This window comes from Haliotis asinina, chromosome 1 (assembly GCF_037392515.1).
Source record: "Haliotis asinina isolate JCU_RB_2024 chromosome 1, JCU_Hal_asi_v2, whole genome shotgun sequence".
NCBI classification, from domain to species: Eukaryota; Metazoa; Mollusca; class Gastropoda; order Lepetellida; family Haliotidae; genus Haliotis; species Haliotis asinina.
The window spans coordinates 93,957,162-93,973,056 of record NC_090280.1 but is presented as its reverse complement, the minus strand read 5'-3'; the positions used below and the strand labels follow the sequence as shown (position 1 = coordinate 93,973,056).

At 42.2% G+C, this 15,895-nt stretch overlaps 1 protein-coding gene across 1 annotated transcript; it reads left to right on the top strand.

The window, feature by feature from the left end:
* The first annotated feature begins 5,045 nt into the window (after positions 1 to 5,045).
* On the top strand, positions 5,046 to 9,050 carry LOC137284440 (mannan endo-1,4-beta-mannosidase-like). Its single transcript, XM_067816242.1, has 3 exons — positions 5,046 to 5,098; positions 6,693 to 6,918; positions 7,876 to 9,050. Exons 1-3 carry the CDS (start codon positions 5,079 to 5,081, stop codon positions 8,839 to 8,841), a joined length of 1,212 nt encoding a protein of 403 aa, XP_067672343.1. The 5' UTR covers positions 5,046 to 5,078; the 3' UTR covers positions 8,842 to 9,050.
* The last annotated feature ends 6,845 nt before the right edge of the window (positions 9,051 to 15,895 follow it).

Sequence of the window (15,895 nt, the reverse complement as noted above, 5' to 3'; positions counted from 1 at the left end):
TGTGCTTAGGAATTTAGGAGCTATGAACGCTACGAAATCCCAAACGAAAAGAAATCGGGAAGGTCTCACTACACTGACGTGATTGCTCCGAGGAGTAAAGGTCAGCAAGCAACATTGTTGAACTCTTCTACATCGCAAAAACAGGATCTAGATACTGCAGATCCATATAGACACTAATAGAAATCACCCAATAAATTGAGTAAAGAGTTCAATTCCCTGAAGAATCCAGTACAAAACTCAGAAACAAAGTTCAACATTTTATTCAGTATGAACACGAGAAAGAAAGCGTAAACGCACTCTTCCTCATCTGCGTTGATGGGCCGATGACAGCTGCTGGGCCAAGACAAGGGGTCCAAACTGGTGAAGACCTTGGACATCAGTGACCGCCAAACCCCTCAGATAATGCGAAGGAAACACTGTATCAGAGCGCCAAAAGCAACCCTCCATGATGGACGTCAAGGAACAGTTGCTGTGTAGAGCCATCGTAGAGGCTAACGCACGGGTCACATGAGGATTGGATGCTGCTGGGGGTGGCAGTCCAGCAAAAGCATACGCCCTCAGTATAGTAGCACGCATCCTAAAGGATAAGGTTGTTCGTGAGACCTCAGCCTTGGATGTAGATGACAGCGGGATGACTAGCCTCTTACGAAGACGACGGCGATCTTGGGAGGCAGCTAGGAAGATCCGTAGAGCTCTGACAGGGCAGAGAGATGAATCTTCCTTATCACCAGGCCCAAGAACCGTTGACAAAGGAGGGATAGTAAAACGTCTATCTGGTTGTCCTGGAAACTGTTTTTTGCGACAAAGTCCCAACGCAATCCCAGAAATACTCTGCCATGCCGTTTTCGTTCAAATTGCACAATTGCTGCAGTAGCCAATGCTACTAAAAAGAAAGTTTTTATCTGTTCAAACTCCTTACCATGTAGTGGTTCATAGTCAGTGGACACTAAATGACGGACGACAACTGACAAATCCCATGCAGGAGGTCTGAACTTCCTGGACTGCTTAGCAAGCCTGAACGAGCGAAGCAGAGACTGGAGCTCAGGAGTAGTAGACACCTTTGTTCCAGTAGTTGTGGCAAGAACCGAATTAATGGCAGCCAAATAGGTTGACAATGCAGTACCTTTAAGCTTCCTCGTAGTTCGTAAATGCTGTAGAAATTGTGCAACGACTTGAGGTGATGCAGCGGTGGGAGAAATAATTCCCCTAATACCACAATAATGTTCAAATTTCTTCCATTTATTGTCATACAATGATCGAGTTGAAGTCCTGTGTGCAGAAGTTATAGCTGCAGCTACTCTCTGAGAGTAACCCTTGGCTCTCAGAGATTTCTATAAATGCGCCATAGGTGCAGATTTAGGGTCTGTGGTGACCCGTGGTACATGTCTGAATGAGGATGACGAAGTAAGTCGTTGCTGGCGGGTAGCGCTACTGGATTCGGTACTGCTAATTGCTTTAGATCGACGAACCAACTTCTTGCTGGCCAAAAGGGTGCAACCAAGACCAGACGAATCTTACTGGTTGTAAGTAACTTCTGAACAACTTTGGAAAGTAGAGCCGGGGGAGGAAACGCGTAGGCGTTCAGTCCCTCCCAAGATATTGCTATCGCATCGTGGTCCCACGCCTGCGGATCCGGAGTAGGTGATACGAACCTTGGAAGCTGATGGTTGTACCGAGTGGCGAATAGATCTACTTCTGGTTGAGATATTGGGTAGAACATTGTCTGAAATATCAGAGGCAGTAACATCCACTCTGTTGGTGACGGCCGTTTGGGACGAGACAAGGCGTCGGCTATGACATTCCTCACTCTGGGAATGTGTCGGGCTCTTGCCACAATGTGAAGAGAATCGATTAGGTGGTAAAACCTAAACGTCCACCGAAGCAGAGCTGCTGATCCTGTCGAGCCTTGATGGTTGATGTACCATACCACTGTTGAATAGTCCGATTGAATCAATAGATGGGACGACTGGAGTTCTGCTGTCCAATGTTGAATGGCTAGAGTGACCGCACTGAATTCCAACTCATTGATGTGAAGGGTCTCTTCTGCAGATGACCACTGCCCGGCCACTCGATGATGGAGAAAGTGGGCAACCCAACCATCGAGGGATGCGTCGACGAACAGGTGAAGAGTCGGTGTGAATGGCACCATAGAGACTCCGGCGCAAACATTCTGTTCGTTGGGCCATCAACGAAGAACTGGCCGTAGCTGCTCTGGAAGACGAATCATATCCCTGGGGTTGTCGTAAAAAAGCCATGGGGCCGTAGATATTCCAAATGGTAGTACAATCCACTGGTAATGACGTCCTTGGAACGTGAACCGAAGATACTTCCGGTGATCTGGATGTATTGGTATGTGAAAATAGGCATCTTGCAGGTCGAGAAAATCATATAGTCCCCTTTCTTCAAAATGGTGCGTAGCAGGTTGACTGACAACATCCGAAAGTGGGGTGGTGGTGACAGAAACCGGGCATTGAACTGTTTCATGTTGAATATCAAACGAAGTTTGTTTGAATTCCTTTTTGGCACCGGAAATATTGGTGGAGTGGAACCCTGGAGTAACAATGAGTGGATCGAGCTGTTCTATAGCTTGCTTGTCCAGAAGTGTCGCTATGGTGGCCTGAAGAAGCAAATTTTGATCCGGAGGATAAGTGCGTTGAAGAGGAGTGACTGTGTGAGGGGGATTCCCGACAAGCGGCATCTGATATCCGTGAGTGAGAATCGCCGGAACATATGGATCTCGGAGAATCTCCCAGTTGGGTGCAAACTTTCGTAATCTTCCGCCCACCGGTGAGTCAAAGATCGGGACGATTGGGGACGGTAGGACCAAGTCGGGCAGCAATCTCTGTGAGTCACTGCTTAGAGGTGCCACTTCCAGTGTCGGGACCTGTCTTGGTGGGACGACGAGAGGGTTTTCTACTCCTGTTCCGTGTTTGGGTAAAGGGTCTATCACGAAAGCAGTCTTTCAAATCTGGGTTGGTTGGAGAGAAACGAGGCATTCTGCATTGTTTCAATGAACTTTGCATCTGAGATTTCTGCATTTTCAGTAATTCAAAAGAGACCTTAAAATGAGTGTCCTGATACACCTTGTTTGAAACTTCTCCAATGCTCCACCAATAAGTATATCTGAGGAAAAAGGCTGTCTAAACAACTCAGTCGGGGAGACAGAAGAATGGGATGACCTAAGTAGATCTGGCGATCTGGATCGATTAGTAGGGCCTGACCTACCATCCCGATGGGATGATCTTGAGCGAGCAGGTGAACCTGAACTCTGAGGTGATCCAGTCCGGGAAACAACCCCAGAACACTGATGCGAATCACATAAGTAGCGTGAATCGGGATGAGCCGACGAATCGGGATGAGCCGTGGTTCGAGAAACTGCCTCAGTATGATTAAGTGAAGCCGAACGGTGTACTGAACTGGTTCGGCGATATGAAACACCACGGAAAGGTGAACCAACCCGTTCACGCAAACCTGTACATGGTGAATTGAAACGGCCATGTGAATTGATTCTATCTGGTTAATTGATTCGACCATGTGAACTGATTCGATCTGGTGAATTGATTCGGCCTGGTGAATTGATTCGATCTGGTGAATTGATTCGGCCTCTTGAATCAGTTCGGCGACGTGAATCCAAACGGGAGGAAGTGCCGATACCACCATTTGAATCAATACGTGTTTTGGTACGATCAGTAGAAACAGACTGACGACCAAAGCTACTCTGCTGGGGTGAACATGACGAGATGGATCTACGAGATGGATTCGAGACAAACCTGTCAGGCGATCTAGACCGACTAGAACTTGAACGTTCCGACGAAACAGATCGATGAATCAAAAGTGATCGCCTTGAATGACTTGGAGAAACGGAATTATTTGGTAATGCAGGTGATGCAGATTGGTGAACCGAAGCGACTGTTGTCACGTTTTGAGACGAACCCAGAGGCCCTAGAAACCAAGAGAGTAGACCGCAGATCGTGGGAGACAGTAGATACTAAAGGTTTATCCATAACAACTACCCTAGAGCCGGCCTGAGACGCTGAGCCAGGTGAAGAATGCGTCCCCAAAAGCTTCCGAACATCTTCCGAAAGGTAACAATCTGAAGAAGCGTCCAAAAAATCCTCCGCCTCGGAGAGCGGGGATTTCAAACGACGAGGGGTGAGGGTAGGACGATCCAGGCGTGGTTTCTTGGTAGGAGTGGGGCCTTGGTCAACAGATGCATTCCTAGCTCTATCTGCAGTCCTACGAGCACAAACCCGCTTATAAGCCTTGAAATCTTCAGTTGATAAACCTGCACACTTCTCACAACGTTTCTCCCAAGAACATTGACCCACACAATCAACACACGATATGTGTGGGTCCAAAGTCGAAAAAACAGTTTTACACAGAGCGCAAAATTTACGCTTCTTGTTTGGAGGATCTGTTTTCCTCATAATACAAAACAGCTCAAACTCTATACAAGAGCTATGATGCGTCCACTCTGTCGTGCGACAAGAAGAAGAATGATCTCTCTGAGGTAGTCACGTGGGTACACACGGGAGCATGCTGCATGCTCTGCATGGGCTAAGAGACCCATCCTGTAAGGAGAGGAACCTGGGGAACACGGGCACATGGACAAGAGAGGCCTACAGGAAAGTTCTAATTCGTTCCACTCAGCGTCGAAGCAAGAGAGAGAAAAGCAAATCGTGAGATAGGATAAGTATATAAATATACAATTCATAGTTAATATTTCCAATATTGTGTAAACACTTGTAGACAATACAGAGGAGCTTAAAGTCAATACGAGATGCAGCGCTGTTGACAGAAAAAGTTGAGCTACAGTGCCTTGACACAACTTTCAGTCATCCTATCTTATCAACATTTGAAGTCAATATGATTCAATATGATTCCCAAACTGACACACTGCATGAAATTACGAGTGAATGTAAATTTCTGAACGTGTAAGACCTGTGTTTGCAATGTATCTGAATTTCATCACTATGTAGACATTGTTTCAGGTGAGCTAAAGCCACACGAAATGTCTTATCTGACACTAGCGAGAATAGAAATCCAGATGTTTTGTTACGTCCTAGTTATCTGAAGTCATGGATAAACAATGTTTAAGGTAAGTGTACAGCCTTTATCCCAACCTTAATTTGGCATATTTAGTGGTGAAGTTATGTGTGTTTTACACCACAATCAACAATATTCAAGTAAAATAATTCCGATCATCTATAATCGGATCTGGACCAGACAAGCCGGTGAATGATGGTATGAGCAGCATCAGTAGTGCTGAACACAGGTGAGAGGCAATAAAGCAGGTGAATATGGATACCAGTGCAAGACAAAACCGGGTTTGGCTTACCAACCGCGAACAAATTCCATTTGGCTAAAGGGGTCACAAAATGCGAAAATAAAATCAATTGACCGCTGAAAATCGGTGATGACAAAGGTGCTGAGAAAATGGTAACCTGACCTTCATAATCATTTAGTCGCCTCTCAAGACAAGTTTCATTCAGTTGTAATTGACTTTATTTTGAAACAAGAACATATGTTAAGTCGTTCAGCTATACATGCAACCAACCAGATTTTGTCAGGCCATAAAATAACTACAAAGTAAACTAGACAAATGAAAGCATACCGAGTTTGATCTTTTATGTAATTGAAAAATGGAAACAATACCATTCACAAATTTATACTTATGGAATTCATTCCTGTAGAGGTTTGTATAAAGTCCCCAGAGGTTGCGTAAATGTGTGCCCCAATTAAATGAATCCACTAAGACTGGGGAAAGAAACGAATTTACGACCACATGTTGCCGACATGGTTTGAAATGGCGTAAACTCAGAAATTTATTAACTAGAGGTTGGTACCACACTGGTTGGTTCCCATTGTCACTAGTATGGTGATCTACCCTCAGTTGTTGGAGATCTATAGCCTGAATTTTATATTGTATCGTCATCTGTAGTTAAAGTATTTCAGATACAATTACTGGTTTTACATTAATACAAGTGATTATCTAGTGTTTTACTATCCTTCGTTTACAGATACTTCTCATTTAGTTTTAACTATTGTCCTTCTATTGTTTGATTTCGTCACGATATGGCGGAAATATTACCGATGTGACTGTACATTTAAATCACTCATTCATTCACCTACGCACTCAATCACGAACACCATCTCGGTGTACAGAACTCAGTACAAGTATACTGAGGGAAACTAATGAGGGATCACTAAACCATTACAGTGTTCCTGTATTTATTCTCAGTTTTCCTCCCACAGCGCTATTGAAACTTGGTGATGAAAACCGGAAAATATTAAACCCGTGAAAGTTCGGGGTACAATCAGGGTTGAGCAACCGATGCCTGCCATGAAAGGCGACTATGCTTCTCGTAAGATTCGACTAACAGGATCGGGTGGTCACTCTCGCTGACATGGTTGACACGCCATCGGTTTCTAATTGTGCAGATCGATGCTCATGTTGTTGATCACTGGATTGTCTGGTCCAGCCTCGATTATTTCAAGACCGCCGCCATATGGATGGAATATTGCCGAGTGCGGCGTAAAACTAAACTCACTGGAAAATATTAGGAAACGCTTCAGTTGTCCAGTGCTCGCCTATGTGTTTCTTTCAGTATAGCTCTTTATCGGATCGTAATATTGAGTTCACGAAGTTCATTGTTGATATCTCAAACATCCTGTGCCATATATCCCTCCAGGGCGTTGCTGGTGGTGTCCATCATCTGGACATCCGTGTCTGGAGGTCCTGTGGATCAACACGCCACCAAGGAAACCAGGGCACTGTATCACAACATGCTGAAGTTGGCTCGCAACCCCAACAAGATCATGTTTGGACACCAAGAAGACACCTGGATAGGAATTTCCCCAGCTCGGGGGAACTACCAGGTTACTCATTACACCTGGCAGTCTGTTTGGAACTTTACGGTAACTGTCACTTGGATTGACGTTTTAGAAGTGGGTTATTAATAATAGAGATAAGCTCTATATTTCGGTGTATTACATGTAGTCAAGAAGTTGTCATCCATTAGGTACATTACCTTTATCGTAAGTAAGAGCATATTGTTTCACGTAAGTGCATTTGGTGTTCGACCGTGTACGCAGTCAATTCTGATTTTGTGATGGCTAGATAGGAGCAAAAATGTCTCAAGAGGTAAACGTGTACAGTTTATGTTCAACTCCATGAAAAGGAAATCAAGGTTTTACTCATTGTAAACAATATGCGTTTTGGCATTGACTGTGGCCTTGTAATGAACTGATATATGAAGACTGTGGCTTTGTATTTGTTAAATTTAATTAAATTGTTTCGCAGACGTTTCGACACATTGAACACACCGATGTCTTGTATTAGGGTTTAGTAATCCTGTTTTGTTTGCCACTGCCTGTTAAGAACAAATAAGGTCAAAAGTTAAATGTATGCAATGTAATTCGGGTATCTACAGCACACCAAGCCAACATATATTCATCGTATTGGTGATTTATTAGCATATTATTAAAATCAACAAAAGAATATGTCACTACTGAAAGTGTTACAGGATCCTTTGACAGTTGGTTTGAAAGTTTGGTATGCTTTGACAGTAGCATGCAATGCCGATGTAATGATAAAAGATCGTGATCTGTGTCTCACTGACCGTTTCCTTTTCACACAAATTCTCTTCTACCCGTGGCTGTAGTACCATCCAAACAACGTTAAATCTGAATATCTGTGTCTCACTGACTGTTTCCTTTTCACGTAAAGGCTCTTCTTCTCATGGCTGCAGTACCGTCCAAACAACATTAAATCTGAATATCTGTGTCTCACTGATTGTTTCCTTTTCACACAAAGGCTCTTCTACCAGTGGCTGTAGTTCCAAACAACGTTAAATTTGAATATTTCCTTTGCAGACAGCACAAGTTGACAACAATGATGAGGACGAGTTATCCGACATCAGGAGCGTCACAGGCGAGTATCCAGCCATTGTAGGATTCGACTTCAAAGACTTCCAGGATGATCAAATCAAGATATTGACCTACCTCGTGAAAAAGGCCCACGCCAGAGGACAGGTGATCACGGTGTGTCAGCATGCCAGTAACCCTGTCACAGGTGGTTCTTTCCATTTGTACTGGGACAATGGCACCGTGCTCCATACTCTGCGACGATCACTTCCAGGTGGTGATGCCAATCCCAAATTCAAAGCCAACTTAGACAAAATAGCTTCCTGGGCCAACAACCTAAAGGACGAAAATGGCCGACTCATCCCGATTATTTTCCGACTGTTCCACGAAGCCGACGGTGATTGGTTCTGGTGGGGTCTCAATAATCGATGTCAGAACACCCCGAAGGACATCAGGGACATTATGAAGTACACGATATCCTATCTGAGGGGCACAGGGAACGTCCACAACTTCCTCTACACATTTACTATCGAATGTCTCACTAAAACAGATAACTTCCACCTTCTGTATCCTGGCGATGATTATATAGACGTCATATCTGTTGACTACTATTACAAGTATACCCCTACCACAACAAAGGACATTCTGAAGACCAACATAGCCAATCTTGTGGACATTGCAGAGTCCCGTGGTAAGATTCCTGCTATTGCAGAGGCTGGCCTGGCAGATGACGGGCTGTTTAACCATACCAACGCTTGGACAGACAATTATCTGTCGGTGCTGAAGACACAACCGAAGTTGACCCGTATTTTGTACATCTTAGGTTGGCATAACAGATGCTTGATAAACGACTACTGTCCATTCTATGTCCCTTTCAAGGGATTTAAAGGAGCTGATATATTCAGGGACACTTTCTATAAGGATCCAGTAACGGTATTTGAGAAAGAAATACGCAGTTTGAAAGTGTATGGTTAGTAGCGAAGTCGGTGCAACCAAAAATGAAAACTTTATATGAAAACAAATTGTTAAAATTGTTTCTTTGCAGTTTCAAGTTAACTACATGAAAACACAACTTCGATTTTTAAAGTAACTTACATATTCACCAAATCCTTTTGTAGGTCACAAAATGGCCAACTGATCTGTATTTTAAAGGATTCTGCATTACAGGAGAGAAGAATGCGTCATACAAATATCGATTTCTCGTCAAGAGGTATCTTTTTCAACCTTTAGTCTCCAGTTACGTGCATAAGAAATCCATATCTCATGGCACCATACGCATGTGATGACACCACTTTCAACTCAAATCCCGAGAAGGTTGTGGTTAGAACCGGTCGTCAGCAACCCATGCCTGTCGATAGAGGCGACTGACGGGATCCGCTCGCCAACATTGTGAACACGTGTCCTCGGTTCCCATTTGCGCAGATCGATGTTCATGCTGTTGATCACTAGATTGTCTAGTCCAGACTCAGTTATTTTCAGACCACCGCCATGTAGCTAGAATATTTCTGAGTGCGGCGTAAAACTAAACTCACTCACTCAGTTATGGAGCTGAACTGCCATGTTTATTTTCCTAAAGATGGCATCGTATCTCTTTGAAATCACAAGACTTTAGGATTTGTGCACAAAATATTACTAGTTCGTCTTTGTTGACAATGAATAATACTGACCACACATAGTGGCAGGCAGTACTTTCAAGTGATTTATTACACCGACACTTGAACAGTGAGCAGGCCTTGTTCTGGTTTGAACTCGCCGCGAATTGCTGATGATACATAAAGCAACTGTATATATACAATTATAGTCTCTGGATGTACATTTTGTGGGTTTGTGACATGTCCATACCCTCCCTCTTACATTCAACATTATTCTGAGTAATTTGACAAAAATTCTTACAGTGGATGTAATTATTGTGTGTCTGATTCATCAAAAGACAAGGCCCCAGACCTAAGCTTCATCTACATCAGGTTTAGTATCCTAAATACCGTAAAGCCAAGTCCCTGCCTCAAAAACAATCATCAATCCCTGAAGTTTCATTTGTGAAAACATAATGAAGATACCTTTATCAGGTGTTCTGTATTTGACAAAATGAGGCAAACACGTTTTATGGTGTTTTTCTTTCCTATTTTTTCTCACCGCTCTATTACTGAGTGAGAGTGAGTGTTGCTTGGAGATGAAAAACACATAAAAAATATGGATGAAGGGACGAAGGCTTACAAGAGTTGTTGAGAGAGAGAGAGAGAGAGAGAGGAGGACTTTTTGCTGATGAATGGAACTAATGACATGAAAGTCCATCAGTATCTACCAGAGGGTATGGTTCGCAGCGTTTGGCTAAACCAGAAACCGACTCACATGAATCAGACAACGAGCACATGTTAGTGAATCTGAAATATGGAACTGATGCTTTAAAATCAAGCAACAATATGCGACAAAAATTGTTTACCAGAACTATTTCTGGTTTCAGGTATATATCGTTTTGCTATAGGAGCACAATTTCGTCCTGGTTGTTCATTGTTTGGAACGTGTTGATGAAGGTGGACTTGGCAGATCACGATGTAACTTCTATCTCATGTGACTGCCAAGACTCGGAACCTTTTGCTCCCAGATTGTAAATCATTTAACCACAGGTTACTTCTCGCTTGTTGATAAGAGCAAACTTTGCCAACTATCTGACCATAGACCTACATACAGTGAACAGCCTCCTATCGATTACGTCTTTAAAATCATTATAGATGCTGTGGACACAAAATGCCAAAAAATCGAGTAAAGGAGAAAAATAACCTGTAGAATGTCTTGCAAAGTGGGCGAATTCAGTGTGTGATGTTGTCATTGGTTGAATGCCCACACTGAAAAGGAGGCAACAGTATGTCCCTCGTGGGTACAATGTGTGAAGCTCATTTACGGTGTCCCACTCCGTGATATTGCTGGAATATTTCTAAAAGCCGCGTTACCCACGCTTTTAAGTTTGTTTTATATCGACAAGGTTACCAGTGAACATGTGTTGAGGACATGTCTCGTAGTTTGCACACATGCATAATTTATCATACGTAAGCCAGTCAAAGCTGTTACCATATACACGATGCATAATCAATCATTGTCACGACATAAGAAACTTTACGACGTGACAAGATTCCAGAGTCAGTGCACCTGGTTATCGCTGGTTTATGCCCAACCCCTCAAGGCGCCGAGCTTAACTTAGTCCCAGCTACATTGATTAGACGAGACGATGTTTAGTGAATGCTTGGTAAGACTTGAATGTGTGGAGGGGTGGTAGGGTAGCCCAGTGGTTAAGGCGTTCACTCGTCATGCCGACGACCTGGGTGCCATTTTTCACATGGGCACAATGTGTGCATTAAGACCATTGCAGCCCCCGCCTTGATATTGGTTGAATATTGCTAAAAGGGGCGTAAAACCTAACTCACTCACTGAATATGCGTAATAGCATTATGTGGCAATATGCAATAACTGGATGTCCACACAAGGTTGATGAGAGTAGTGTTGAGACAATGGGAAATGCTCTTGCATACTGACAAGACTGCCAAAGCTCAACAAACTCCCAAACTGAGGACATACAACTTGACACAAGACAGGATACTGATTCAGCTCAAGCAACTCCCGTGTATCGCACCTCGTACGTAAAGAAACGAACAGTTGAAGGAAGAAGGACGAGAACGCTTTAACATTTAAAGGATCCTTCTTCTTTGGCAACCCTTCTGGTGGTTCAAAATCCGTTTGAAGCGGCTGCACTTTTACACACAGGGTGTGGGAGCGGCACTTCCACGCGCTCACTCCAGTGGAACTTTCACAAGGAGGGCCTACATTTTCGAAGCTTTCTTAGCGCATTAACTTGCGACTTTCTTAGCGCTGATAGAGCTTTGACAATCTAAGCCCAGGTCAACGGAAATGCAGAGGACGTAGAAATAATTACTGACAAATACCGTCACAGGACACCAAACCCCGGCACTTGGTTTTACAAGAGGCATGACTTAGAGTGAGCAATAAACTCCAGGTGTGAGTCACAGTATCCCCCATACCCTGTCCTGTTAAGTGGAACCTTCAGCTGTTACATCCGCCATTCTTTCCGCATAACCTCCTCACTGTACACCCTCCCTTTGACAGCTGTGGCTACATGACGTTAGAAACGGGATTGGGGATTCAAATCCCGAATCTGAATTTTTGTCCACATTCAGGATTTTTCTTTTGCAGATTAATCATTCGGTGTGTATGTATGTATGTATGTATGTATGTATGTATGTATGTATGTATGTATGTATGTGTGTGTGTGTGCGTGCATGCGTGCGTGCGTGCGTGCGTGCGTGTGTGTATGTGTGTGTGTGTGCGTGCGAGCGTCCGTTCCTGTAGGTAGGTAGGTACATGAACAAAAATCCCAGATTCAGGATTCGAATACCCAATCCCCAGTCCCTAATCTGTTTCTAACTTCATGCTGCTGTCAGCTGTGCCATCTCCAGAGCTAATTTGACCCCCTTCCTAAACCCTGTATCACCATGGGTAATTCAAACATAACCTTCTCAGGGGAAGTCCTACTGTTAGTAATAGGAGGAAAAACATTGAAGACTTCAGTCAAAGATTGACATGTATATTTATTGGATAGATTCACATATTTACATCCTGATGCGGGATTTTTTTATTCATTTATTCTGCATTTGGTCACAGTATACCCCAGTCCCTAATCTGTTTCTAACTTCATGTTGCTGTCAGCTGTGCCATCTCCAGAGCTAATTTGACCCCCTTCCTAAACCCTGTATCACCATGGGTAATTCAAACATAACCTTCTCAGGGGAAGTCCTACTGTTAGTAATAGGAGGAAAAACATTGAAGACTTCAGTCAAAGATTGACATGTATATTTATTGGATAGATTCACATATTTACATCCTGATGCGGGATTTTTTTATTCATTTATTCTGCATTTGGTCATTCTTAGATATAGTTGATAGTGTTACGAGAGTGTGTTTTCTGTAATTTGTGTTATTATTGCTTAAGTGATAGTTATTATTGAGTCACAATGTTTAGAGTTTTGACTGATAGTTATTATGGGTGTTATTTCGTATCACGGTAATAGTATTTTAGAGGCACTCCTTTTAAGGTAGCTCTTTGGAGTTGCCTCCTATTATGAGGGGTGTATGATACAGTTGATAGAACAATTGTGCTAACCTAGCGCCATCCCATTACGTAAACGGGCAGTTAGCAGACGCCTTAAAACAATATCATTTATTAACAGATTAGCTATTACTATGTTGGTATCGAACACATCTGTTTTTCGCCATTTTATATATTTACTGAGTGAAATTTCAAATTAGTCTGTTGATAAAATGAATTCAGTAGTTCCTGGGGGTTTTTTTGTTGTTTTTTGGGGGTTTTTTTTGTTGCTGTTGTTGTCGTTGTTGTTGTTGTTGTTCCATTATTCCCGTAGGTGTTGCCCAAAACTTATGTAGGAAACAGAAAAATACTGTCATTTTTTCACATATATCTCTACAGTTTATGTAGTTGACAGGTGAACGTGTGACCCATCTGTTAACCAAGTGCGGCTTTACTTCAGTTTCAGTGGTGAATGGAATAATAGCAGGGATAATCTACAACATATATAGTCTTCCTGGTAACAGATAGTAAGCGTTGAAAAAGGACTTTACTGAGGAGAGATTAGTGCAGAAATGAGCAATGCTATTTTTTTCAAAGTCCAAAGCAACAGACCACGGCTTTATGCATATTAGTATGCGATGATATCGTGTTACAAATGACGCACTTAAAATGACTGTTTTGACATAAGACTTGGCTTCATTATAAACGATAGTTATCGTAAAAAGTAATAAGATTCACGCTGAAACTATTAAAAACGTAGGTAGCATGGTGTGACACTATTTCTGTAAAGAGAAACAGGTGTGTGTGTGTGGGGTGGGGTGGGGTGGGGGGGTCGTCTCAACAGCAAAATCCAGGATTGGTGTAGCAGACGATGGTTGGGGTCTTGCTTGAGGATAGTGATATCAGTTAAAATGTTACAATCCTCTAGGGGAATTAAACTGGGGAAGTACACTGCATATCATAACGATATACAAATAATATCCAGTCCGGTCGATCTTCGGGTGGGCATGCCACCTGTATATTCTGAGACATTTAATGATGCTTTTCTATTGGTGTTAGGTGTCATACTCTTTTTCATGTCTCAACATGAACTTAATGAAAGACATGTAAGATGGAAACCAATACATTCAGTATTTTGCGATATCAGTAAAGCTTTTGACAGCGTGTGGCAGAGGGATCTGGTACATAAGTTAAAGTCTTGTGGAATTAATGGTTCACTATTACAGTGGTTTGAAACTAATCTAGAACATCGATCCCAGCGTGTAGTTATAAATGGCTATAGTTCAAATATTAAACCACTAAAAGCTGGCGTCCCGCAGGGTTCTGTTCTGGGACCACTTCTGTTTCTGGTCTACATAAATGACATTGTTGAAGGCATTGACAGTAATATACGATTATTTGCTGATTATACTTCTATGTATGTAATAATTGATGATCCTTACGTAGCAGCGCTCAATCTGAATAATGATCTTATTAAAATAACATACCTGGAAAGTCAATTTCAAACCCTCAAAAACTAAAACAGTCTCATTCAGTAGGAAATCAAAATCATATAACCATCTAAGCTTACTTTTAACGACGTTCAAGTAGAGGAAACTTCGGGCCATAAACACTTAGGTATAACTCTTAGAACGCATAGGAAGCTGGTAAATAAGAAGTCAAATGATAACAGAGCACTTTTCTTATTTTTTTTCTATTGTTTTATTCCCAAATATGAATAACCCCAATATGCTCAAATATACTTACACGTACAAACTACGACATTAGAAATCATTTTATGTCTTCAAACATGACACCATTAAAGTGTCCAAATTTGATACTGTTAGAGAGTGTCCAAGCATGCTACAACAGTACAAGTGTCCAAACACAATACTACAACAGTGTGTCCAAAATATGACACAACACTAAAGATACACCAAATGTGTAATCTCCAACTTTATCAACCATATGTCTACAAACTAGACCCAAACACACTCCCAAAGCCACCCAATAGAGAGATACATAGAGAGAGCCACCCAATTAAACATAGAGAGAGCCACCCAATTATACATAGAGAGAGCCACCAAAGTGTGACTGCTGTCATTCAAGTCGAACACTGAAGTGAAAAACAACCACGTGCTAATCTGCACGGCTTTCAGCAGAAAAGGCACAACACGCATGAAAAAGCACAAATATCTTTGAGATGACCCTTTTTGTCTGTAGGCAGCACATGCATTTCATGCCAGGTGAGTCGACGGTCCGGCGTTTTTCCTGGTTGAGTGACCTAAATGCCACCTATAGTCTGATCTATTGGTCTTTTCTTGATATCCCCCTACGCAACCCACTGAATGCCCAGTTAGGCCAAAGTGTGTTATTTCTACCTATCCTATTTGCAGTTATGTAAATTTTAGGGATACAGAGTAGCAGCCCCAAAACAGATGGATTCTTTTTCTATTCCCGACAGCACTTTAGTTCAGTGTCTGTCAGCCGAATGCCAAAGCTTTAACTATACATTCAACTTCATCAAAGAGAGTCCACAGTTTCAGAAGTCATCAACAAGAAAGAACGTGACGACTTTCGACTTTCGTAGCATCAACCGAATACTGCCTGAGACCAAACCCATGGTACTGCCACACGGGTTTATAACGTCCAGTATGAGATCATGACACATTACTCCAATTCATTTCTAGAAAATATTTTCTGGATGTTGACATTTGCTACTTATCGGATCTCACATATCATAATATAATTTCAATTGTTAACGTCAATTTATCAAACTGAAATTATTTTTAAAAAATCATAGTTACTGACATGAATATTGCTGTGCAATAAACGTTTCATTCACATGACTAATTTGCTGAACGTTACTCATGAAAATTAATTTAGCGCAATAAATGATTTTGATAACATTTGTCAAGCTGTTTCCATCGTCTAGGGCCATATCCTGTTTGTTGC

Coding starts and splice junctions, on each gene's coding strand:
- LOC137284440 (XM_067816242.1), top strand. CDS start 5,079: ATGGATAAACAATGTTTAAG. Junction 5,099..6,692: donor ATGGATAAACAATGTTTAAG/GTAAGTGTACAG, acceptor ATATCCCTCCAG/GGCGTTGCTGGTGGTGTCCA. Junction 6,919..7,875: donor AGTCTGTTTGGAACTTTACG/GTAACTGTCACT, acceptor TTTCCTTTGCAG/ACAGCACAAGTTGACAACAA.